The sequence below is a fragment of the Neophocaena asiaeorientalis genome, unplaced genomic scaffold, assembly GCF_003031525.2.
Source record: "Neophocaena asiaeorientalis asiaeorientalis breed wild unplaced genomic scaffold, Neophocaena_asiaeorientalis_V1.1 scaffold126, whole genome shotgun sequence".
NCBI classification, from domain to species: Eukaryota; Metazoa; Chordata; class Mammalia; order Artiodactyla; family Phocoenidae; genus Neophocaena; species Neophocaena asiaeorientalis.
Window position 1 is genome coordinate 719,504 of NW_020174565.1, and position 27,193 is coordinate 746,696.

General features: G+C 39.0%; 1 protein-coding gene across 3 annotated transcripts in view; it reads right to left on the reverse strand.

Moving 5' to 3' along the window:
• Positions 1-7,737: 7,737 nt before the first annotated feature.
• The window catches only part of TRAPPC8 (trafficking protein particle complex subunit 8), an 87,375-nt gene continuing 67,919 nt past the window's right edge, over positions 7,738-27,193 (reverse strand). For all 3 annotated transcript variants that reach the window (XM_024757948.1, XM_024757947.1, XM_024757949.1), the window contains 7 exons: positions 24,727-24,795; positions 24,578-24,636; positions 22,073-22,246; positions 18,577-18,678; positions 16,016-16,161; positions 9,744-9,833; positions 7,738-8,781 (listed from right to left, as the gene is read on the reverse strand). In XM_024757948.1, the coding sequence (XP_024613716.1) occupies positions 8,547-8,781; positions 9,744-9,833; positions 16,016-16,161; positions 18,577-18,678; positions 22,073-22,246; positions 24,578-24,636; positions 24,727-24,795 (875 nt within the window). In that variant the 3' untranslated portion in view covers positions 7,738-8,546. The remainder of the gene's footprint in view (positions 8,782-9,743; positions 9,834-16,015; positions 16,162-18,576; positions 18,679-22,072; positions 22,247-24,577; positions 24,637-24,726; positions 24,796-27,193) is intronic.

Genomic DNA, 27,193 nt, shown 5'->3' on the forward strand with positions numbered 1-27,193 from the left:
GTTTCCAAGATATGCTGACAATGTCATTCAGTGCTAAAGCTAATATAACTTTATTTACAGAAAAAGGTATTTACAAAAATAGCCACACCGGGCTTCCCTGGTGGCGCAGTGGTTAAGGATCCGCCTGCCAGTGCAGCGGACACGGGTTCGAGCCCTGGTTCGGGTAGATCCCACGTACCGCGGAGCAACTGAGCCCGTGCGCCACAACTACTGAGCCCATGTGCCACAACTACTGAAACCCGCGCACCTAGAGGCTGTGCTCCGCAACAAGAGAAGCCACCGCAATGAGAAGCCCGCGCACCGCAACAAAGAGTAGCCCCCGCGAACGGCATCTAAAGAAAAGCCCACGCACAGCAACGAATACCCAACGCAGCCAAAAATTAAATAAATAAAACCCATTTAAAAAAAAAAAAATAGCCACACCCACATATTTGGCAGCTTTTGCGCTAAAGCTGGAATAGTTAAGTAACAGAGACGGTATGATCTGTAAGGCCTAAACTACTATCTGCCACTTTGCAGAAAAAGTTTACCAAGCATGTCACCAGTTATGAAAGCATGTCACCAGTTATGAAAAATGCTTTGGGAAGAACTGGCTGGTCCCTAACAATATGTTAGGGAAACCCCCCATGAATGCACATGAGCAATAAAGAAACCTCTTTAATTTCATTTAATTCCACATTTCCCTAATTTGTTTAGTCAGGGAACTCCTTTTTCACCTAATACCTATTAACATCCTATTCAGTGAAAGGGAAATACTGTTTTATAATATTGTGCTTAAATTTAAAATTCAAGTCATTATTACTACACTTCTTCTTGATATAAGAGGAAATTCTGTCTTGAAACCTTGTACCTTAGGAATCAAATGTTACACTGAGTATAATTTACTTTAAAATATTTCACCAAGGGCTTCCCTGGTGGCGCAGTGGTTGAGAGTCCACCTGCCGATGCAGGGGACACGGGTTCGTGCCCCGGTCCGGGAAGATCCCACATGCCGTGGAGCGGCTGGACCCGTGAGCCATGGCCACTGAGCCTGCGCGTCCGGAGCCTGTGCTCCTTAACGGGAAGAGGCCACAGCAGTGAGAGGTCCGCGTGCCACCAAAAAAAAAAAAAATTTCACCAAAAACAGTGTGATATATATGTAAGGTAAGTTAGTTTTAACCACCTAGGAGTAGTTAAAAAACATTTCAAGTACCTAACCCAGGAGTGGTTATATAGCCTTTGAAAAACTCTGGTCAGTCCATAATCCAGAAGTGGCTACCAAAAGCCTTTCAAATATGAGCTATCTCAGCAAATATTAGCACTAACAAGTTTGCAAATCAACATAAAGGACATATAAGTGGTGTTCAAGATACGATACGTGTGTACTGGCTAAAAATATTGTACAAGCTCCTTCACACTTGAATGAAAAGGGTTTAGGAATCTAGTTAGGCGAGTAGCCTAAACTCATTGCAGGGGCATTCTTAGCCCAGGGCTAAAATTCAGTCCTGGTTCCAGGCATTAGGTAACCAGAGGATTCTGCCACCGGATTCTAATCTGAAGGTTAGCTGAATCTTGCCACTCATCATCACATCTGAATTGAGTCAACATTTCTGCCCAAAAAATAGGGAACTAGGGCTCCCCCAAACATCTAAGGATAAGCCATACGACTTTCGTGAATATGCAGTATTTGTATGTGTAGCAGAATTCACTGTAACATACCAGCCAGCAGAGAGCCTAAGAGGAGAGCTGAGGCCAGTATGAACTCACACTCCAGCGTGTCTGGAACACACCCTAATTGTTAAAGTGCCCCCTTTCACTCTCAAAATGCCTCATTTTGGGTGAAAACTTCAGCAATTATCCTATCTACAGCTCTCATCTACCTGTACCTAGTAGAGACTACAAATATCTGTCCAAAAGAGCCTAACCATCGTGAATGGCAAAACGGACAATACCAAAAGCTAGTAAGTGGTAGCAGTTATGATCAATGGCCAAGAAATAAAACTGACAGGCAAGCTGGGATTGAGTGTCAATCCCAGCCTTTAGTGTGTTTAACTAATTGAGCAAATGAGTTATTGTAAACCCAATTTTTATTTCAACTGTCCTTAAGCAGAAAATTAATCTTTGAGCAATTTGCCATGTCTTAGGGGCATATATTTAAAACACTGGCCCAGCCACCCAGAACTTTTAAAGACTAGTAACGTTTCCATGATGTGCCTGAAAACTTGATAGAAACAAACAAACTTTATAAAAGTCTGCTGCTAGACACAGTGCTTCTAAGGCTCCCCAGGGCAACGTTTCCCAAAGTGTGGTGTCCAGGTCTTCTCTTCAGAGTCAGGGCTTGTTAAAAACCCCACAATCTAAAAACAACAAACGAAACAAAACCCAACAACAAAAATAAGATTCCACACTCAAACCAGACCAACAAAAACTGATCGAGGCAGGTAGACCAAATTGCTGGGGAGGTAGCCTCTGGAATTGCATTTCTGGTAGCTACCCCAATGATCATGCCCATACATTTCGAGAACCACTGCTTTATGGGGTCCTAATGGCTGGAAGATTCAGCAAGACACCTTAGGTCTTGGCTAAGAGCAACGTGGATGTCAGGACACTAACTTTTTCATGGTCTATGCTCATACCCTGAGGTGTGCTGATAAATGTTTATCAAATCCTCTCCAGGAAAAAACCTTCTTTTTAACTGATATAGTCTTTGTAGCACATAATTTACAAACAAAAATAAAATATGCAATACTCAGGCTTCCCTGGTGGCGCAGTGGTTGAGAGTCCGCCTGCCGATGCAGGGGACACGAGTTCATGCCCCGATCCGGGAAGATCCCACATGCCGTGGAGCGGCTGGGCCCGTGAGCCATGGCCGCTGAGCCTGCACGTCCGGAGCCTGTGCTCCACAACAGTGAGAGGCCCACATACCGCAAAAAAAAAAAAAATCTATATATGCAATACTCTTTACTGCAAATTCCATAAACCTGCCGATGCAGGGGACACGAGTTCATGCCCCGGTCCGGGAAGATCCCACATGCCGTGGAGTGGCTGGGACCGTGAGCCATGGCCGCTGAGCCTGCACGTCCGGAGCCTGTGCTCCACAACAGTGAGAGGCCCACATACCGCAAAAAAAAAAAAAAAAATCTATATATGCAATACTCTTTACTGCAAATTCCATATAGCCTAATGATTCTCACAAAGGACTTTTGTTGAGTTTTGCCGAGCTCTTGGATAACCAACCTGGGTTCCGATTCACAAATGAGAATAATTCCAGTATGATGCTGGCTGATATTTTTGTTTATGCTAAGGAGGAAGAGGAAAGTGAGACGGCACATCTGCTCCTGTTTACCAATGACATGAGCAACTTTGCTGACCTGGGTAACAGTTTTTGGACACCAGAGGAATATCTTCTCAATTATTTGTGCTATTCATAATGTGTTGCCTGCTACAGGCAGGCAACACTTTAAAGTTTAACCTGCATTAACATTTTCTGCATGACTTTCTTAGTTTGAGAATAAACAGCAAAAATCAATACAGCAAGCCCAGATGTTCAGCATTTGATTTTCCAGAGGCCAAAGTTCCCACTTTGGCCAATTTCAAGCTCCCAGAGCCAGATAACATGGAGTTGGGAAGAGATGGGATTGAATGCATTGGGAGGAGATGTGCAGGGGCTCCCCATTAGGTAGTATTACTTGATTTTTCAGTAGTGTCTGTGTTTAACAGTCGGTTCACAGCTAAGTCCTGAACATTAATAACTGGCCCTCCTGTGTGTTGTGAACATGTTTCTGAGACAAGAGGGAAGGGGGCAGGGTACAATACATAGCCCTTGAGAAAAACTGGATAGACAAAAACCGGTTAGAACTATTAGGCCCAAGATGGTGGAAGAGTCAACCTCCACTGGACCTTGAGCCTCATTATGCGCTCACTGTAATACATTAGCATATGCTAAATGACACACTACAGGCGCCAGGGCAGTTCCCAGGCTGACCATAAAAGGCCAAAAAGTGCGCAGTGGCCGTATTCCTGGAAATCCCCTTCCCCTCCCTAAAATAGTTGGAATAATCCTGCCGCTTGTTAGCCTATGAAATTACCCAGCCCATAAAAACTATCCACCCCATATTCTGGGGTCGCTCTTGCCTTCTGAGAGGGGCCGCATTCTGCCTATGGAATGTGTATCTCTCAATAAGTTTACTTCTTACATATCACTCTGCTGCTTGCTGAATTCCTTCTGCGCTGAGACATAAAGAACCTGAGCTTCATTAAGTCCTCAGACAAGTTGTGTGGATTCAGTTGGAAGATGGTGGGTTCCAGTCCCATCTGAGGTGTATGGTGTCACCTCAGCAGTGACTACACCTCCCTCTCACTCTCAAATTTGCTCTCTTTGCTGAACATTTTTTGCAAACCATGGCCCTAAACTTCCAGGAAAGAAATACGTGCCCCCAAACGCGACCTTCCTCTCCACCTTGCCCTACACGCAGGGAAACGCAGGGCGGAAGGCGTGGAGCAGCAGAAGAGATGCCCACGTGAGACGTGGCAGGTGCAGACCAGCAACCCCTGCTCTCAACAAGAGTTGCTCTGCGCCCAGGCTTTGAATCGTCAGTCTTTTTGAACCTGGAAAACGGGGTTTATTGATCTTGCCTCACTTTCGTGCAGTTCCCCTGGAGGGTTGATGGGATGCAGACTGGAACAGACCTTGGAGTGGCACAGGGCTCGGGCTCCCGCAGCTACCCCCTCGCCCACAGCCCTTCTCCTTCAAGGACAAGAGCCTCCCTTCCAAGCACTCTCCTCCCCTTCCTCTGCGCTTTGCATTAAAATTCCTTATTGTTCCCTCTTGCGGCCAAATGCCTCTTCTCTAGTGCAAAAAGTTATTTTTAGAGCAGACTTTCTAAGCAACAGATTATTAATAGTCTTCAAAAGATTTCACGTTGTTTTATATACTACATCCTGGTGGAATGTTAATTCAACTAAGACATACCATTTGTTCACATGTGAAAAAGAACACTCATTTTTGCCTTTTCACAAACATCCTGTTACCAGACGCATCCTTTCCTGCCACCAAGTACAGCATACTCAAGTAGGTGAGAAACTGAAAACTGTTCCAAGTTTTAGGAAAGCTGACATCTATCATAGCTTAAAAATCAAAACAAAAACACAGGGAGTGGGACTTCCCTGGTGGCACAGCGGCTAAGAAGCTGCTGCCTATGCAGGGGACACGGGTTTGAGCCCTGGTCCGGGAAGATCCCACATGCCGCAGAGCAACTAAGCCCGTGCGCCACAACTACTGAGTCTGCACTCTAGAGCCCGTGCTCCCCAACAAGAGAAGCCACCGCAATGAGAAGCCCGCGCACCGCAACGAAGAGTAGCCCCCGCTCGCCGCAACTAGAGAAAGCCCGCGCGCAGCAACGAAGACCCAACACAGCCAAAAATAAATTAGAAAAAAAAAACAACACAGGGTGTAGGGACAAAAGGCACATGACATGCAAACTTTTCTCCCAAGGTGAAAACCTACAGCCCGATAATCCTGAGGAACAATGGAATACTACCAAATAGGGTTGACCCTAAGCAAGATTATGAAACAGGCCAAGTTTTCCTTCAGCAACCTATCCCTTCCTCCTTCCCCTCTCCCCATTTCCTGCTCCTCCCACCAGCTCCCCTCACCTCCCTTCTAGACACTGTTGTGTGTCCCATTCCAAGTCTTGCCTCACTCTTATAGGCGGCCTGACAAATCTTAACATTTTAAAGGACAATGAGAGTGAGTTATTAGGGTACCTACAGGCAGTTGCATTTTAATGGAGTCTTCTGGAACTCAGGCCTAAGGGTATGAAGCTTTAATGGAACAATTTCACTTGATTCGGGGTGCACAGACCTCAAAATACTCAACACTCTAAGTAGCCGACTTACAAGGTAATTCCTATTAGGATGTATTTCCTTAGCTGTGTGATAAATGGACCCCGTTCCTTTCTGCTCCTACAAGACCCCACTGCAAGGCCTCAAGTGCCTTGCCTGTCACCAGGGCTCTGATCTACCAGATGTCTTGTACTTTTACAGTCAGGATGACTTTCTTTGTTTAGAGTGATTTCAGCTCACCCTTAAGCCCTGTCCTCTTATTTCCTTTCCACAGAGTCTTTCCGGGTTCCGGTCTTCCCCACCTGCATCCACTCTGTACAAAGGCTTGACATAGATGCTTGACATAGCCAGCTGGAATTTAAGGCTAAATTTTCCATGTGCAGATAACTTGAAGTTAATATTGTCTAGTTACGCTAAACACACGAGCTAGGTGTGGTTTCACTTGCTCTTGTTGATTTGTATACTTATTTGTATACTTAGTTGTATACTTATTTGTATACTTATTTGCAGAATGAGTGGAAAGATTTAGATTTAGGCAGATTATCCTAGAGTCACCTGAAGTAAACTCTCTGGTTTTATTTGTCTGAAAATGTCTTTGTTTCACTTTCATTCTGAAAGGTATCCTTGCCATTTAGAATTTGGGCTTAGCAGTTAATAGGGTATCTTCAAAGGGTTGAAAGAAACTATCTTCTGGCTTCCATTATTTTTGTTGAGAAGTCTGCCATCAGTTGAATTACTGCTACCACTCAAGTAAGTTTTGCCTTCTGTACTCAAGACTGTTTCTCCCTTTGTCTTTGATTTCTAGCAGTTCCACTATGATGCATCTGTATATAGGTTCCTTTACATTTATGTTGTTTGGAATTTACTGAACTACTTGAATCTGTAACTTGTTGTCCATCTTAGAAAATTCTCAGATTCTATACTGCTTCTGCCCTATCCTCTCCCCCTTTCTAGGACTCCAAATAAATACGTAAGACTTTCTCACTGAATCCAGGTTTCTTACCTTTTTTTGGCCTATTTTCCATCCTTTTCTTCTCTTTGCTTCAGTTTCAATTATTTCTCCTAACCTATACTTCTTGTCTCAAAATAAGTCAAACATCCGCTCTGCCTCTCAGCTGCTTCTTCCTAAGTGGGCAAACCTCCCAAGGCAAAGTAGGCCCAAATATCATCTCTCTAGACTTTCTTCTACTGGATTTTGGTCCTCTAATAACAGACTATATTGATAACACTTTGTTTTTAGTAAAACATTTTCTTCTATTGTGTTCTGACTTTTTACTTTTCTCCAGCAGGAGGGCTAAATTACCTAGTCTGCCATAACCAGCATAAGAGTCTGCAATGTGGTTATTTACAGTAGGGTCAATAAGCATAGATCTTCCTTTCTCCCAGGATATAAAAAGGTTATCCAAAATTGTAACTGGGTATCAGACATGAAACATTTAAAGACAAAATTCATTTGTTCATGTATAACACGGCCACCAAGGACTATAGGAACAAAGATTGTCATTCACTTTTAGAAACAAAGGTAACGCTTTCTCAGGAAATTGATCTGGCACCTGCTATAATAATATGGTTGGCATTCTTTTTTTTTTTTAAATATCCACCTACCCATCTATTTATTCGACTGCACTGGGTCCTAGTTGTGACGTGCGGGATCCTTAGCTGCAGGGTGTGGGATCCCCAGCTGCGGCACGCGGGACCTTCTAGTTGCAGCATGCAGGAACTTTAGTTGCGGCAGGTGAACTCCTAGTTGTCGCACGTGAGACTCAGCTTCTGACCTGGGATCGAACCCAGGCCTCCTGTGCTGGGTGCACGGAGCCCCAGCCACTGGACCACCAGGGAAGTCTTGGCTGACATTCATTTTCAATAATATGTTAAGTTCTCAGAATTTTTTTAAAAAGGCATCTAATAAATCTATACAGTGAATAGCATGTCTTTATTCTATTTACAGTACATTTGTTATAAATATAATACATTTTTGAAAAGCTTATTTTTAATTAACTTGAGTAGATTTATATTTTAAACAGATCATCTCAATTGTTAAAGTTACATAATAAAGAATATGATAATTTAAATGACAAAAATCTCCTATTGTGAAATAGTGCACTGTATGCTGAGATGAATGGGGGGGAGTCAAACTCTTTCCAAAACTATAATCAAAGCATCAGGAAAAAAAGTTCTTCTTTTTACAAAGTTATGTATAAGCCATAGGAACAACCAGATACTGAAGTATGAAGACCCTATAACCAACGTTCAAAACTGATTTTAGAGAACTGTGTGAAGCAAGACAGCAAAGTCTGTATTTAACACTCTATAGAACTTCACAGTAAAGCTGGAATTTATAGACTAATGGCTTAACAGGAATATTGCCAACAAGGCCTTTCCTTCCTCAAAATCATCTCCTAATGTTCATATACCATTGATAAGTTGTAACAGCAGACTTAGACACTGGTTTTAAGTGGGGCTTAATAAGGTGCATGGATATGCTGAAATTCTGTATTATGAGCATGTAAATTATTACCAGGGATTAAAGAAATACAAAAAAAGAATTTAAGTACTCTCAGTCCAACGTGCTTTGCATCATCAACAAATGGACAAATCAAAAGTATTTTACAGTGATCTAATACCAACCTCCCAAACAAGTTAGGTATTTCAAATACTGCTGTAAAAACCATTCAGTAAAATAAAACTGATTCCTGTGGATTTCAGTACAAATTTGTAAGTTATCACATGTTATTGATGATGATCAGGGCAGGCATGGAGCTCTGCTGACTTGTTTCAAACACTGTAACTTGGTCCGATAACTTGGCAAATACCCTAGGAGTTCCAAGGTTATAAACACCTGTATGGACAAAGCATGCTTTCAGCTGCAAACTGTGAAGCTCCTGGCTTTTAAGATGAAGTTTATATTGTGTTTGTCCAAGCCATGTAAATGATCCATGGATTTCCAATGCTTCTGGGCTAAGGGAGGAGGCAAGTAGTAAGTTGGAGAATTTTTTTCTTCATAAATTTTTTCCCAAAGTCCCAATAACACATCCCTTTCATCTAGCAATTCTATTTCTAGAAATTATTTTATGACACCAACTGTATTAATAACAATAATGGCAATAGCTAACATTACAATTTCTATAATAGCTAAAATTTATTAACACTTACTATGTTCCAGGCACAATGCTAAGAATGAATTATCTCACTTAACACTCGCAACAGCAGCTAGTAAATAATGGAATCTGATTTCAAACCTGAGCTTTTAACCACTTGGTTATCCATACATAAAAATAAATGTGCATATAAGAATGCTTATAATATTGAAATTGTTTATAATACTGAAAAATGGAAAGCAACCAAGGGTCTACCAATAAGGCATTAGCAAATTAATTTATGATACACATAATCATACACAAAATGTTTGGATTTCACACAGCTAACCCAGATCCTGTTTGGAGTGTTATACAATAATAATCAGCATACGCTTCACACTGCTTTTCTAAAAACCCCAAAATTTCTGAATTCTGAAAAGCATCTAGATCTTGGAGTGCCAGTATGGACCAGCATTTTTGTTGTTGTTGTTGTTAAGCATTATTTTATAAATCAGAAAACAAGACAAAAAAAACTTCTATCCTGAACTTGCTGATTTTCAATTTTAGAGTTCTTTATCACCAACAAACTTTTATAAAAATTGTTGTCTCTGGTCAAAATAATTTGCTGCTTTTGGAAATTGCTTTCCATTTGCCAATATTGAAATTCTAAGACAATCTTCGTTAAGTCTTCTCTAACACTTCTTAATACCAAACAAAAAAATAAAGGCATGCCTGAGTAAACTTTCTCTATGTTAGGTAATTATTTGCATAATTTCAAAATATTAAATTGCTTTCAAATCAATCTTTAACTGCAAAATAAACTTGCCCTGAATAAATCTTTACCTTGTTGTTTTATGCCTAAGATCAACTATTACATCGACGTCGGCCTTTGAACAATTGGAAAGTAAAAGAGTCACTGGTACTAAACAAAGGCTGTGGAAAAAAAATAAATAAAAAAGGTTAGCGGGATATTAAAAAACAACAACCAAAAAAACCCACTTTCTTGAAAATAAAACTTAAGAGTACCTAATAGCATAAGCTCCTCAAAAACAATTAGATTCAAGTAAGGAAAAAAACTGAATTCTAAAATCACTCAAGCCAAATTATTTGCATAAACAAGAAGTAAAACATATTAATACAATGCCTGAATACTAAATACCAGAATATATACATCTACAAAACCATTTTATTTATATTTATTGAAGCTAATCTTAAAAAATAACCAAAATGTTTCTAGGTGGTTATTTCCCAAAATGCAAAACAGAATAATCGCAACTAAGAAAGATCAATGGAGATAAAAAATCATGAAAATGCCAACAACTAATCCTGTTCTCTATGCTTCATGAAAATTACTTAATTTTGAGAACTGACATTTGCTCTTCTATCAAATTTGCATAAAAGCCATCACGTTCGGGAGAATATGATAATTATTTCTGTACAGCAAGTTATGAGGAGAGCCCTTTCAAGTAGACACATTTGCTCAGTTAACCTAATTTCTGATCTCACTTTATAATTAGTAAATCACTAAAGCATAGGAGAAAGGACATGGAGTGATAGAAGAGGACCTAATGAACAGACTGGTGCAGATTTAAAATCAAGAACATAATAAATGAACATATCTATGCACAAATGGTTACATACTATTATTGAAAATAGTTTATTAACACAAAGAACAAAGGGATAGTAAAAAAGAAAAAAGTAATCCTATAAGCTCCCACAAAATTAACTTTAAAATTCTGCTCAGATAATATATTTTATGCTTTCAGAAATTTTATAATTCTCTTACTAAGAAATACTTTCTGAACCATGCTGCAAATAACAGATTTCCCTAAACAAAAACTAAGATAATTTCAAAGACTTATTCTTAGATTGTACCGGTGCTATGCCCTTACCTCCTCCACAAACTTCTAACAAGGAAAAGAGGACAGCAAAGACTACCAAATAGGTTTCCAGTCTAGAGCACCCCATTAAGTTAAATTCCAATCGCATAATTTGTAACCCAAAGCAAAACCTCAGAAACTTTGCTATTCTGTTACCATTTGGGCCTCAAATTCTCCATGCTTTATCTAAATGCTTCTAGTAAAAGAAGAAATCAGAACATCTGGATGTTTCTTAGCCCCAAAATCATTACCTTCACTCCTCTTCTTCCTCCATTCACTGCTTCAGTGAATAGCACCCCCATCTCCCCAGCAAACCTTAGGCATCATACTAAGTGTTAATAAGTGGGAATGGGGGCTACTGCCTCACTAGCCCCCATTCCCAATTTTCTACTATTCTTCACAAATTCCTGTCAATTTATTTGATTCATATCTTTGTTATCTCTGGTCACCTGCTGTTTCTCATATTCTCATTCCTCTGCTGCCCTGTGTTCCACTGCTATGACCAAACCTCTTCCCTGTCCCCTCCCTCCCACATTTCTGTACCACATGAACAACACTCCTCTAGATCCTCAGTCTCCTCTCTTTATATGTCTACATCTTACTTTAACTGAAATTTGGCTGAGTACACAGCTTCCTCTGCAGTCCTCTCAATAACACATGCTGTTCTTCTTCCAACATCTTCCATATCTCTAGCCAGAATGTCTCATTAATATAGTTAATACCACTTCTTGAGTTCTTCCTCCTACCTCTCCTATAAAAACACCTCATTTTTTTGGTCATAAACTACTCCAAGGCTTTTATTCTTTTTTTCTGTCCCCATACTGACAAACTAATACCAGTGACAGTAACTCAGTATAGCAGAGATTCTTTGGGGGAGGGGGAGGGGATGAGCCTTTTGAAATATCTGCTTCACCCTCTTCCCCCCACCCCAAATTCATCTAGTATATCTGTCAAGCAGAGGCCTACCATCTAGAAAGGAAACATTGCTCAAGATTTTTCTTCCATATCATCTTATTGGCTTCATTTATTAAAAGCTTCTGGATGAGTTTGCTTTCTTCTTTTCAATCCTGAATTTTGTCATCTTTTTGGAGAACTTCACTGTCAAGGTAGACAACTCACTCAACTCCTTCTCAAACCCTTGATCTGTCACCTCCATGACCACCAATACTATTTAAAACTCAGCCATCTAACTTCCATGACCATACTGTGAATTTGTTTTAGTCACCTAAAATAACTGCCTCTGAAATACTACTGAGATTCTCCACTCTCTGACCACTATCTCCAGCTCTCTCACTCAATTACACTTCTGATCTTTAGTTTCACAAGGATGCCCAATCACTTGACCCTCTACTTCACTGATTCGCAATCCTGGTTACTGTGATAATGGTAATTATTGTTTAGCAGTTATTCATTCCCTTCACCTCCCACTGTGCAACAGTGGATCATCCTTGTTGATTGTGAAGGAAAGGCTATTTGGCAATGGAATATTAATGACTCTGATGCAAACAGAAGGCTTAAACGTGCTACTGCAATGTGACTCACTTTTTGTACTCCAGAGATATGCCATGAGAAGAACATAACCCAGCTAGCTGCTGCCCATTTGGACTGACCCCAAATGTATATGGCACAAACATGAACCCAACCAACCCACAGCCTGAAGCAGAGCTTCAGCCAAATTGTCATTGGCCTGCAGACCCATGAGCGCGGGAATAAATGCCTTGTAAACTACTGAATTCTGGAGTGCGTTCTTATGAAGCATTATTTAGCAATAGAAACTGATACAGATTCACTCTGGTATCATCTGAGGATTTATTTAAAATATATAGACACATAGGTCCTACTCCCAGAGATTGTGATTTAACTGGCCTAAGTATCAGGATTTTCAAAAATTCTTCAGGTGATTCTAATGTGGAGCCAAAGTTGGAAGAAACTGCCGTATCTTGTCCTTCTCAAATCTGCCTTGTTCTCACATACTTCCATGCACAGTTTTAATTCTATGATGCTTTATTTTAGCCCACTGCTCTCCTTTTAGTTTAATCAAAACTGTCCTGTTTCACATACTTCCCTGAACTGCCTAGAGTCTATGATGCTTTTTACCATAATAGAAGCACATGGAGAAGTCCTACATATCCCAGCCTCTAAGGCATAGCCAGGGTTTCAACCACTAAGCAGCACCATGGCATCTAAGATATTCAGGAAGTATGTGAAGCAGGACAGGTTTGATAAACAGGGACAAAGTAGAACGGTGGGTTAAAATGAAACATTATGGAATCAAAACTGTCTATGGAAGAGTGGGAAGACAGGTTCACTAGGGATAAAACAAGAAATTTTTTCTCAGCTTTGGCTGTACATTAGAATCACCTGGAGAACTTTAGGTAATCTAGATGTCCAGCCCCCAACCTTCAGCCAATCAGAATCTCTGGGAGTAGGACCAAAGCATCTGTATTTCTTAAATTTCCCCAGGTGACCCCAGTGTGCCTCTGTCAGTCAAAGGCATACAGAATGACTACTGAGCAATTAAGACCTAGACAAAGATTTAAGACCAAAAGTATTTAAAAATAACTTAAATGGCTAAAATCTTTAAAAGTGTGACAACAGAAAGTGTTGCTGAAGGTTATGAGCAGAGGGAACTCCCAAACACTACTAGTGCGATATATGAATTAGTAAAACTACTTTGAAAAAATTCCTAGATAAATGTGGAAAAAAAAGAGGGGAGCAAACACACATGCACCAGGAGATATATACAAGAATATTCAAGAGCAGAAAGTTGAAATATGAAAATAATCCAAAAGTTCATCAACAATAGAGTAGATAAACTAATTCTAATATGTTCAAACATATTCATTTGGCAATGAAAATTCCACAGCTTCGTCAATGGCTGATGAATAACATAATATTAAGTGAAAGAAACTGGACGTAACAAGAATATATTCTGTATAATTCCATTCATAAATAAAGTTCAAAAAAACCCACAGGACTTCCCTGGTGGTGCAGTGGTTGAGAATCCACCTGCCAATGCGGGCGACCCGGGTTCGAGCCCTGGTCCAGGAAGATCCCACATGCCACAGAGCAACTAAGCCCATGCGCCACAACTACCAAGCCTGCACTCTAGAGCCCGCGACCCACAACTACTGAAGCCCACAGGCCTAGAGCCCGTGCTCCACAACAAGAGAAGCCACCACAATGAGAAGCCCATGCACCGCAATGGAGAGTAGCCCTTGCTCGCTGCAACTAGAGAAAGCCCACGCAGAGCAACGAAGACCCAACGCAGCCAATAAATAAATAAATTAATTATATATATTTTAAAAAACCATGACAATCAAAATACAGATATGTAACACTTGGTTGGAAAATATAAAGAGGAGCAAAGAAATGACTGTTAATACTGGGGATGGACGGGGGAGTGACTGGAAGGGAGTACACAGGGGGCTTCTGAGGTTGCTAGCAATGTTCTAATTTCTTCCCTAGATGTGATTATTTGGGTATCAGTTTTGTGAAAAATAATCACTATGGCCACAAGTTTTCATTTTTGAGCACTTTTCTGTGTGTTATATCTCACGATAAAAGGGTTTAAAAATGGTTAGCACCATTTAAGCTACTTTTTAAATATTTCCAATGCTAAGTCAACATCTTAATTTTGCCCAGCACTCCTTCTGTGTGTCCTTGGCCAGCTCCTCATTCCTCTCAGTAGCTGTTCTCAAATTTCACTTTTAAAAATTCTCTACCCTTTATTCTCTTATTTCCTAGATTACTTTGAGTACTTAACCGTGCTTCTATAAACTCCTGAAAAGTGGAGGCATTCCAATAATGTGTAACTTGTTAAAATTTCTCCCTACTTTCATCTTTCCCCGTTTCCATAGTAAGGAGGTCCGTTCTTCAGTCCAAAGCTAATCCTGCCACTCTTTGGTGTATCTTTCCATCTATTAAGGATTCTGTTGCCCTTCCTGTATCCCATCATTTCCTTCAAGACCATAAATACATCCATATCTTACCTAGTAAAACAATAATATTGCATGGCTATTCCCTGATCCCTGTTCATAGCCCAGCTTCTTGAAAGGGTGGTCTACATGAGTATCTTTACTTACTTCCTCCCATTTCTCCTCAACCTACTATATCATGCTACCACCCCCACTATATAATAACATTCTCAAAAGCATGAGCAATTTCTTTACTGTCAGAGCCAATGAACGACTTGTCTGCAGCATTTAAAACTGTTAACCGCTCTCCCTCCTTGAACTGTTCTCACTCCGCCACTGTGATGCCACTTTCTCCTCATTGGTCTTTTCTTCCTAATTGTTTGATTGCTACTTCCCAATCAGTCTTCTTCGTGGACTTTTTCCTTAGCTCATCTCTCAAACACCACTGCTCTATAGGTCACCATTCTCTTTTGTTCTATCCCACCCCATCCCTACCTCTATCCAAGGTGACTTCACCAAAATTTATACCTTCAGTTATAATTCACAGACTGGCTCTAACAGACTTCTCTCCATCTTCTTTTGTATCTGTAAACCAGCCACTTTTTGAAGTGTCATCTGACTTAGGACTTTTTATTTTAGAACCTTAAGTTTATATAATCAGGCTATTTACCAAAGTTATAAATACATCAGTCCCCCAGAAGTTTAACACTTAATAAATCTTAAGTAAATGATGCTGTCTAAATTTAAACTGTTTGATGAGTCTATACTATAGTCATGTCTTAGATTTAATTTCTGTACTTAAAACAAAAACAAAATGACGGTATTTTTTCCTTCTTCTTGACTTAATGATAAACCTGCTCATCAAAAGAAAACTGTTCTTGGCAGTATGCAGGCCTCTCACTGTTGTGGCCTCTCCTGTTGCGAAGCACAGGCTCCAGACGCGCAGGCTCAGCGGCCATGGCTCACGGGCCCAGCCGCTCCGTGGCATGTGGGATCTTCCCGGACCAGGGCACGAACCTGTGTCCCCTGTATTGGCAGGCGGACTCTCAACCACTGCGCCACCAGGGAAGCCCCAAAAGAAAACTTTTGACAACTAACTGGCTGAGGAAATACCCATCTTTTAATTACAGCAGCAACATATAGTAATCATAGTAAAGGGTAAATTACTTAAGGGCAATTTCTACAGACTCAATAGTATTCTAAATTGTTTCTTCAATATCTGGGTTAATGCTATTAATAAATGAGTGTATGTCTGTGTGTGCATGCACACACAGGTGTGTATATTGTAGAAAAATGTTAACAAAAATACATCTCAAACCTTTTTTGATGAAAAGGATGACTAAATGATTCTGGATAGTGAAGACTCGTTCTAATGAGATTAGAAAGCTGCTCTACTGATGGTCTTGAGGAAACTGTAGTGTTTTCTGGTCTGAAAAATTTTAATAGTTCCATTTCTGGTGGCTCCTGAGAAAAGAAAAAATATATGACAATAAAAACACTGCCTTGTTAAAGTATAGCACACACAAACTAAAGAAGTTAAAACCAATAGAGATAAAGTAAAGCATGAACAATACTTTTTCTGCTGTAAAAACTAACAAACTAACAGTTGAAATCATATGCAATACATACAACCTAGGATAAAAAAACTAGGATCTGTAATCATTTATTCATTCTCTATTTATTATGTGCTGGGGTTAGACTTGGAATCCAGCAACCTCACATATTAGGTCTGTGATCCTGGATAAGTTATTTAATACTTTAAGACAATTTCCTCATATGTAAAAAAGGGGTTTACAATAATAATAATTTCAAAAGTTGCTGTGGTTCTCATCTAATAAAATTGCTTAGTACTTAGGCTATAGATATTCAATTGTATAGCATCTGTTTTAATAGTTGAAAAACTAAAATTGCCTTAAAGAGTCATTTTTGAAAATAGCTTCCTGAGTTTTTACAGATTATAGTGCCTCAGCTGTATTAACTGAAGGTTAACATACATGTAAAAGTCTCAACATAGCTAGTGTGAGGCACACTGTAAACATTTCAATAAATATTATTATCGCCTAAATGAAAACAGAGAATCATGTCCCGCTTCTAGTATTATTATTTCTTTCTTGGTCATTTTTTTCTCCATTTTCCTTCACCGTCCAGAAAATTTTGATTTTTTAATTTCCTGCTAGCCTAGCTGGATTCTGATCTACACCAAGGACTGGCGAACTACAGCCCATGGGCCAAATTCAGCCTGCCTCCTCTTTATGTAAAGAAAGTTTTATGGAAACAGAGCCATATCTATTTGTTTACACACTGGCTATGGTTGCTTTTGGACTCCAAACAACACAGATGAGTAATTCTGACAAAGACTCTGAGCCAGCAAAGTCTAAAATATTTACCATCTGGCTTTCCTCAGAAAAAGTTTGCTGACCCTTGATTTATACAGCAGCAAAAGCAAGAATTAAAACTGCTTTTGACTTATGAGTGAGAGAAAAGTGACTAGAGGTTTACTCTGGAGGAGGGAAGACTTGTGCCTGGAAGCGAGCAGGAGCAAAACTTCTGGGTGCGGGTCATGTTCTCTTTCTTGATCTGGGTCCTCCGTATACTGAAGTGTTCTTCAATTTGTGAAGAGTCAATGACCTAGTCACTATTCTGCATTTACGTTACACTTTAATAAAAAGTCCAAAAAATGTACTATTATTATAATCTAATCATCTAAGAAAAATAAGCTGTTATTTGAGACTTCTAAATTATACTAAATGAATCTCTACATACTACTTATCAGGAGGAACACACACAAACAACGGCCAGAAAAGGATACCAAAAACCTGAAGCTAATTTACTGAGGGAATATTTAGAAGAGCTTCCCTCTCTTCTAGCTTAAAAGCAACAACAGGTATTTTTGCAATGAGTGCTGGACAATTTGTACAGTAGTTTTATAATAAGGGTTTGATTCAACCTTATGACAGACAGTCCCATCACAAGAGAGGCAAGGTATAAAGTGCTATTACCCCTATTTTATATGTAAGCTAAAAGTTTATCAAATTATGCGAGTAACTTGCACTAGGCCATCAATCTGAAAGTCTCTGGGCTCCAAATATATTATTCTTAGTATGATGAACATGCTGCATCTCCCAACTCAGTTAATCATATAAAGAGAATATAAAGTATTTCAAAGGTGAAATACAGAGGAAAAAAAGGATATGCCCTACACAGTATTTTAGTAAAATGGGACTATAACTTGAGTGAATTTTATAGAAATCACTTTGTTTCATTTTCTAAGTGAAAAATCTTGCCTTGAGATGTTCGAAATTATCAAAATATGACCATTTGCAATTAAAACTTGGGACTTTTTTAACTAATCAAATCAGTTTGAGAAAAACAATTTTCTTAAAGTAAGAAACAGATTTGGGTTTAAATATTTACACATACTATGAGAACTTTTGGTAAGATTAAACAGTATTTTAGGAAAAGTAAGAAAATAAACAGTATTACCAGCTTCTGCACAACTCCAGAGGCCATCCTTTACACTGTATGAGAGGCCCCATAGAGTTCTGCAATGGTATGGGCCTGTTAAACAACAAACAAGATAATATAGAGAATATGGTTCCCTTCCTCTCAAGCCAACTGTGAGTTCTAGATTCAATAAAGAATATATCTTAGGAAACCCCAAGATCACAAATGCATCTCAATACTCTTATGAAGTGCTAGTGAATTTTAAAATCAATTTATGTTCACTTCTAATTTTAATCAGCTTTCTGCCACCAAGCCCCAACTCAAATTCTAATATAAAAGCTTGCACAAACCAGATACCTTCAAAAACACAAAAAGCAACCAAACAAAAAACCCCACAAGTTCACAGGAAGGCCCCAAAGCAAACTCTGTCATTACCTGTTTCTGAGGATATGAAAAAGCTTCTTTTCCTATAGTGCGAAGAACAACATGGTGCTGACCTTCCAAAATAAGCTGCTTACTGTCTTCCACTACGTATGCCTAAGAAGTACAAAGCACAAAAATGTTAGCCTGCTTGGCAGTAACCTCAAAAGTAACCAATGCAGTATCTGATGGAAAGCAGAGGTATTATGGCTAATATCTATCAATTACCAACACTCATGGCTGTTTCAACATTTCTACTTTTGTTCATTCATTCAATCAATTAAGTATCTGTCAAAATCTGCTCTGCCTCAATATAAAACAGTTGGCCTGGATACGTGAGAGACACTTCTTGAAATCTTTTCCAATTTTCTCTAGAGCACTTAAGAAACTAGTCCAAAAGAACAGTGCCATACCATAACACAAGTTATTTTCTTTACTGGACTGCCAATATACAGGCAAAAGGCTTTTTCTTTTTTAAAAATATATTTTTGGCTGCGTTGGGTCTTCATTGCTATGTGCAGGCTTTCTCTAGTTGTGGCAAGTGGGGCCTACTCTTCGTTGCGGTGCATGGGCTTCTCATTGCAGTGGCTTCTCTTGCTGCGGAGCACAGGCTCTAGGTGCACAGGCTTCAATAGTTGTGGCTCACAGGCTTCAGTAGTTGTGGCGCGTGGGCTTAGTTGCTCCACGGCATGTGGGATCTTCCCAGACCAGGGCTCAAACCCATGTCCCCTACATTGGCAGGCGGATTTTCAACCACTGAGCCACCAGGGAATTCCCAAGGCTTTTTCTTATCGTCTTGCTTCTGAAATGCACCAGGGTTTATCATATAATGCAGCAAAATCAGTGAGTACAATCATAAATCCTAGAAGTGGAAATGCCATATCCTTGGAGATCTTAAATTTAAGTATTGATACCTATGCTTAAAAGAGAAAAAAAAAAGTTGTTTTTCTTCCTATACAATGAACTGATCTCATCTAAATTAAAACACTTACTCCAGCACGTAACTTTTCTTCTTGAACTTCTTCTGTGTTGGAGAAAATAAAATCTGTACATGGCTCTGATATACTGGTACTGTCACACTATGCAAATACAGATGCTTAATTTTTTTTGATAAGCCCAATTTCTTTTACTATTAGATTCAACAGATTCAAAATTACTCAGTCAGAACGCTATAAACATTCCTAAATGTTTATTTTCAATTTCTATACTTATCATGAGTGACAATTTGCCATCCATGGATCATACTTGGAGAACTGCTGCACCAAGGCAGAGGCAGGCCCAGGACCTGCTCAGCACCCATCCATGCACAACCCAGAAATGCAGGAGGAGTTAAATACTTGATGGGGTGACCTTTAATCAAGAGAGGATGACAACTGATAGATAACATCCTGAGACAGGTCGCACATCTTTTCCAATGGTCTCAGAGACCAAACAAAAGTCACCCATAGCCATGCATAACCCTATAATGCATTCTCTTTCCTGCACAAAGTCTTAGTTTTTCAAAACAAACCTTTATTTTTGGTTAAGATTGGTTATAAGTTATACTATACCTCCTTACCAACTAAATTTTTTAACAAAAATGTTGTCCAAGGTCTTAGTTTTCTCCTGAATCATAATTTTTTAGAGTACTATGTTCCCTGTGCATCAACTCCACAACTTAAATGACTTGTCAAGTTTTCTTCCGTTCAAGGTGGTCCTTTGTGCACTATCTAGAGTCTTCACTAAAGAAAATCTACTAGTCACTTCCTCAAATGAGTTGAATAATAAACTTATCATAGCTACTAGCCCCTACCAAATTTAATATCCCATCCTGTAATCTATTCAAACTTCCATTTTCTAACTAAGGAGTATCATAATCTTGGGTAGTTTTCTTCAATGATAATCAGCAATACTAGTAATTGGTTTTTATTCAGGGTGATTTTTTGAAAGATAACCCTGGCCGCCCCGCCCCCACCAAGGTTACTGCGGGCTCAACGATGAGTACAGAATACAGCACACATAACTCAAAATCTTGTCTCACGAATATTACAAATTGTTACATGGCAGGAATCTGTGGAGTGACAGCTACAAATGCTAAAGGTCTACCATACATTTAATGGATGGGTGGTTTACATTAAGGGGCAATGCTACTGAGCCTGAAAACAGGATTCTCTTTTTTTTTTTTTGCAGTACGCGGGCCTCTCACTGCTGTGGCCTCTCCCGTTGCAGAGCACAGGCTCCGGATGCGCAGGCTCAGCGGCCATGGCTCACGGGCCCAGCTGCTCCACGGCATGTGGGATCCTCCCGGACCAGAGCACGAACCCGTGTCCCCTGCATCCGCAGGCGGACTCTCAACCACTGCGCCACCAGGGAAGCCCAGGATTCTCTTGATTCTAAGCTCCAAGAACATTTGATTTCAAACTAATAACGTGTAACTTATCTTTTTAACATTAAACACCTTCACCTTCTATAGTCAACAAAAGTATCAATTTGCTTAAGCAGTTTTATTGGAATTCATGTAAAGCCAGCTTGGTTTCAAGAAAGTTTACTTAAAAGTGTGCAGTTTAGTAAAAAGAACACTTTAGAACATCTGAATCAACTTAAAATAACATGTTCTAATCATCTACTATGAGCATGTCTCCATGTTAGGCCTTATATCAGACAGTACAAAATCAAACCTCCTCACATAGTTCAGGTGAATATCCCTGGGCAAGATCCTAAATTTCACTGTAGAATCATTTCTACAGTGGAGAAAAAAAAAGATACATACTTAAGATACAAAAGGGTGTACTGTGAAAAATAAATCTCTTCTGCATTACAGTTAACTTTAGGGAAGACCAATGCCTAAACAACCTCATTCTGGTCTGCCATGTGTATGTGCAAATCTTAGTTGAATCTGATTTTTTTTATTAAAATATTTTCAAATAATCTGAAAAATTTCAACAGAGACCAACAATTAGATAATTGTAAAGAATTACTGTTAATTTGGGTGAGACAGTAATATGGTGGGGTTATATTAAACAAGAAAGTCCTCATCTGCTAGAAGTACACATAAAAGCAGATGAAATATGTCATTAAAAATATATACTGCAGCTAAAAAATAAAGGAAGGTAAAAATAAAACAAAGGAATAGGTGAAAATGAACAGCAGCAAATTAGTGGCTGTTGGAGCCTAAGTAATGGGTACTTAGAGATTCATAGTGCTATTTTTCCTTTTTCAGAGTTTGAAAATGCTCACAATAAAGAGTTTAATAACAGCATTTTTGCTTTCATGGAGCTTATCATGTCTACAATATTCTCAGTACCTCTTACAAGTAATAAGTAACACAGAATAAAGTCATCTAATTTGAATGAATTCTTCCCTTTAGGCAAAAAAAAAGTTATTTTGGAACTGCTGAAAAACTTATAAAACTACTTCAATATTCAAATTGGAAAATTTAAGCAGAGAAAATATAAAGAGCAGCTTACATTTACTCTTCAGCTTAAGAATCAAGTATAAGTGAGGCTTGCTGAAATAATTTAACAACACATACCTTCCACAATACAACAATATTCAAATCCACCTCATTGCACTTCTGAATTAATCTCATAGTGTCCTCTATTGACTGTTTTTCTGTATGCAGAGAAGACTGGGCTTGTGGTTTCTTCAATTCAGAGGATAAACTTCGATAAAAGAAGTCTGCACATGGGCTTGCTGAACTTACTATCTGTTAAAAGAAAATCGTTTGTCTGTATGTGTTTTCAGTTAGATATACCCTGCCAAAATTTAAATTTCTACAACTTACATATACCCAAAAGGCTTATTCAGTAATTTCTTATCAATTTGGTTGAATACAAGGAGGCCACCCTAAGACCTGAATACCTAAAATATTTGGCACAAATTACCCTGAATCTTAAAGTTTGAAGCTCAAATCCATAAATCTACACTTCCATGGCACTGGCTTTAACCTTCTAAGTATCCAGGGAGGGTAAATGGGTATCTCTAAGAAAATGAATAAAAAGTGAATTGTTGAGAATCTGACAAACAACATATATATGTATAACTGAATCATTTTACTGTACACTTGAAACCAATACAACATCGTAAAATAACTATACTTCAATTTTTTAAAAAGTGAATTGTTTAAAGGAAATTATGATTTTTTTAACTATTAAAAATAACAAATATTTCCCATTCAAATACTTGGAAGACTAAGTGATATCCAATGAAACAGAACGAATGAAGACACTGGCATTAACCTGGCTTTTATACTTGAAGGGAGAGAACAAGAGAAAAGATTTTTAAACAGACTCAGAACTACAGAATTTCCCTTAATTAATGACTACTGTGTTTCACAGTAAAATCTCTACACTTAACAATTTCTTGCATTATAAACTATATTATATAGCTGTTAAGCTTCAAGTTAATTATTAAATATTAATAAATACATATGTTTCCCCCTTAGACATGAACTTTTTCTGGTAAACCATTGTCCACATAGTTATCTCATCAACGTGTAGTGCCTGGTGAGTTCTATTTACTCAGATTCATCAAAAGGGAAAATGTCTTTGTTTATGCCATCTGCAGTGCTCCTACACAAAATTATTAACAATAAATATAATAAAAATTACAACCTTGATATAATTTAAGGGTCCTGATGATGTTTCTAGGGAATGTTTTTAAAAAGACACAAACAAAACAAACAACTTAAGTCCTAAAAGCTAAAATTCACCCATTCAGGAAGCAAGGAAGCACAGTGTCCAAAAGTCATACTCATTCTGGAATTATTGGACTTTTGGTGCTCTGGGATATTTCTAAATAGCTGCTTCCTCAAATGGCCAAAAGATAGTACAAAGAGTGGGTCAGATGAAGGCAAATGATAAGCACAATACAAAAGTCTAAGTATGTTTGGAATTATCAAGGAGAAGAACACAAAGAAATAATACTAGTAACAGCACAAAACGACAGGGAATTTGGTCCGTATTTTTCAAAGCAGGTCCCCAAATCACCTCTTCAGATTATCTGCAGAGCTGGATGAAAATGTGTATTCCCAAACTCTACCCAAAGTATGAGCCAGAGCTTTAGAGGTGGGACAGCAAAGCTTTCATTTTTACGAAAATTCTCTAGATAAAAAATTGTGTGCAGAGCTTCCCTGGTGGCGCAGTGGTTAAGAATCCACCTGCCAATGCAGGGGATATGGGTTGGAACCCTGGTCCAGGAAGATCCCACTTGCTGCGGAGCAACTAAGCCTACACGCCACAACTACTGGGCCTGCGCTCTAGAGCCCACGCACCTAGAGCCCGTTCCCCGCAACAAGAGAAGCCACTGCAATGAGAAGCCCCACGCACCACAACAAAGAGTAGCCCCCACTCGCCACAACTAGAGAAAGCCCGTGCGCAGCAACGAAGACCCAACACAGCCAAAAATAAAATAAATAAATTTTTTAAAAATAGAGGGTGCAGACTGATAACCTCAAGATCACCTCAAAGCTTTAGCAATTCAGAGCCCCAGGTCTCATCCAGTCCCACTGACTGAGAATTTGCATTTTAACAAGATCCCCAGGTGACTTACATGCACATTATTTCAAAGTTTGAAAACCACTCTCAAGGTGGTTGTAACATATAATTATTGGGAGTATCAGTGCCCTAGTCAATAATACATTTAAAATTACAAAACAGCTTATTATTTGGGTCACAGAACCATATGATATTCCCAAATCCAGAGGGTTATCATCTGTTTGTTCCACTGTGACCACGTTCCCAAATAAACAGGTTTCTTCATATAATCCTGTTTCTTTAATCCCAAGGACTAAACTTATTTCATGAGTATCTTACACTCTAAAAGAAAGTTAAATTTAAATAACTAATTAAAATGCTATATTCCATATAGCATTTTTGTTTGCTTTGGGGCATGAAGACAAGTTGCAAAACCCAACAAAGCTGACATGTTCATCCACCAAAGAATTTGGGGATTACTAAAGCAATAGTTTTACCAAAATAGTCAAGATACTCCAGACTGTGACTTTTAAAATCAAACGTTATTGCGCTTATTCGCATACCTGTTCATTTCCAAAGATGATATCTGCAAAGGTATATTTTTCTGAGGACTGTGTAGCAACTAAAAAACAGGAGAGAACAAACTAATCATATCATTGGCATGAAATATAAAATAACCATTTAAGAAAGTGTGACAGTAAAATGAATTTACCTTCTTCCTCCTTACATCGTATTGCCTTGAAGCAAAACTTTCCCTTCTCCCTATTCGCAAGTTTGGCATCTAGGAAGAGAAAAGAGAAAATTTCAAGTATCTTTCTCAGTTTATAACATGGTAAAACCTAATTCATTACTCAGACTTCTTCAGTCACACTGGAAAATATTTCATAATTATAAATAGTGTTTAATGAAAAGCATCTTTGCTTTCCTCTCAATAAAGCAAATCTCATTCAGCTCCTTAAAAAGGTAAGATTAAATTTTCTTGAAATGCACGTTCATATGCACATATATATTCAGATATGTATGACATTATAGATAAACAGAAAATTTGAAAAATTAGAACTTGGCAGCCAGGGAGCCCACAATTCCACCACTCTATCACTTCTGCATGTCCTATCAATATTTTTTTCATATGGAGGATTTATACCAGTATTACTATATGCACATATTTGCTATGATGCATTTCCCCACTATTGTGACATATTTTAAAAGCTTATATATTTTAATGACCACAAAATAATCTGAGTTGTAGCTTAATTCACATTAAAGCTCCATTTGATTTTTCTCTATTAAACATAATCTTACAATAAACTGCTCTGAATATATGGATCTTCTTATATTTTGAATTAATTCCTCTGTATAAATTCCAAAAATAAGAATTACTATGAGGCTAGATAAGGGTTTAAACATTTTTTTAAAATCTTTTAAAATACATTGTACAATTCTTTCCAGAAACAGTAAATATTTTGCCAGCTTCGATCTACTCTTACAAGCACTAAGCACTTTCATACTACTAGCAGGATGATAAAATGATGGAAATATTTTGGAAAACAATTTTACAGTATGTATCACAAGTGTGCATATTCTTTTGTTTAAAGTTATATGGGTACGCAAATACACAGAAAAGCCAGTCAACACACAAGTTTGATTACACACAGAAAAACCAGCTTTCCAATAGTAAAGGAAACAAAGAGAAACTTTCAATTCTAGTCTATATGTTTCTGTACTGCTCGAAATTTTGACAGTGACCATGTATTCAGGCACTGATTTTACAACTGAATTTTTTAAAAAAGAAAAAATATATACAAATAGAAAAGATGTGGAATAAAAAGATGGGAAAGAATCGATTAACACAGTAATTTCACTTACAGTCATGTAAAGTAATGAAAGCACAATTTAATGCTTACAAAAGTTAATTATAAGAAAGTCATCAACCACCTAAACGAGCTCCAAAGATGGGCACAAGCTGTGGCTATCAGCACAGACCCCTGAGAGGGGCATGAAATGCTAAGGCTGCTGCTGTAGCCACCAAGAAGCCTGTGTGCAAGCACAGGTCACTATCCATACCACCCCGGCTAGGAGCCTGTGCAGCTCGCCACTGCCAGGGTCCCAAGATCCAGGGACAACTTCTCCAGGAGAACATGGTGCGCCTCAGGCTGTTGCAACGTCACGCTGTCCTCTGCCGCTGCAGGCTCGCCCCACATTCCATACCCCTCCCTCCCTCCCCCCGGCCTGAGTGAGCCAGAGTCCCCTAATCAGCTGCTACTTTAACCCCATCCTGTCTGGCAAACAGACGCCCTCAGGCGATGTACACACACAGGTGGAGCCAAATCCAAAGCTGAGCCCCAGGAGCTGTGCGAACAAAGAAGAAAAAGGGAAATCTCTCCCAGCAGCCTCAGGAGCAGAGGATTAAATCCCCACAATCAACTCGATGTATCCTGCATCTGTGAAATACCTGAATAGACAACGAATCATCCGAAAATTGAGGCAATGGACTTTGGGAGCAACTGTGTTTGCTTTCTGTGTCTAATTTGTTTCTGGTTTTATGTTTATCGTAGTTTAGTTTTTAGAGCTTATTATCAATACTTTCTTGTTTTTTTATTTTTAATAATTTTTTCTATTTTAATAACTATTTTATTTTATTTATTCTTTTTTTTTCTTTCTTTCTTTCTTTTTTTTGCTTTCTCTCCCTTTTCCTCTGAGCCGTGCGGATGAAAGGCTCTTGGTGCTCCAGCCAGGCATCAGGGCTATGCCTCTGAGGAGGGAGAGCCAAGTTCAGGACACAGGTCTACCAGAGACCTCCCCGCTCCACGTAATATCAAACGGCGAAAGCTCTCACAGAGACCTCCATCTCAACGCTAAGACCCAGCTCCACTCAACGACCAGCAAGCTACAGTGCTAGACACTGTATGCCAAACAACTAGCAAGACAGGAACACAAATCCAACCATCAGCAGAGAGGCTGCCTAAAATCATAAGTTCACCGACACCCCAAAACACACCACCAGACATGATCCTGCCCACCAGAAAGACAACATCCAGCCTCATCCACAAGAACATAGGTACCAGTCCCCTCCACCAGGAAGCCTACACAACCCACTGAACGAACCTTACCCACTAGGAGCAGACACCAAAAACAACAGGAACTACGAACCTGCAGCCTGCAAAACGTATACCCCAAAC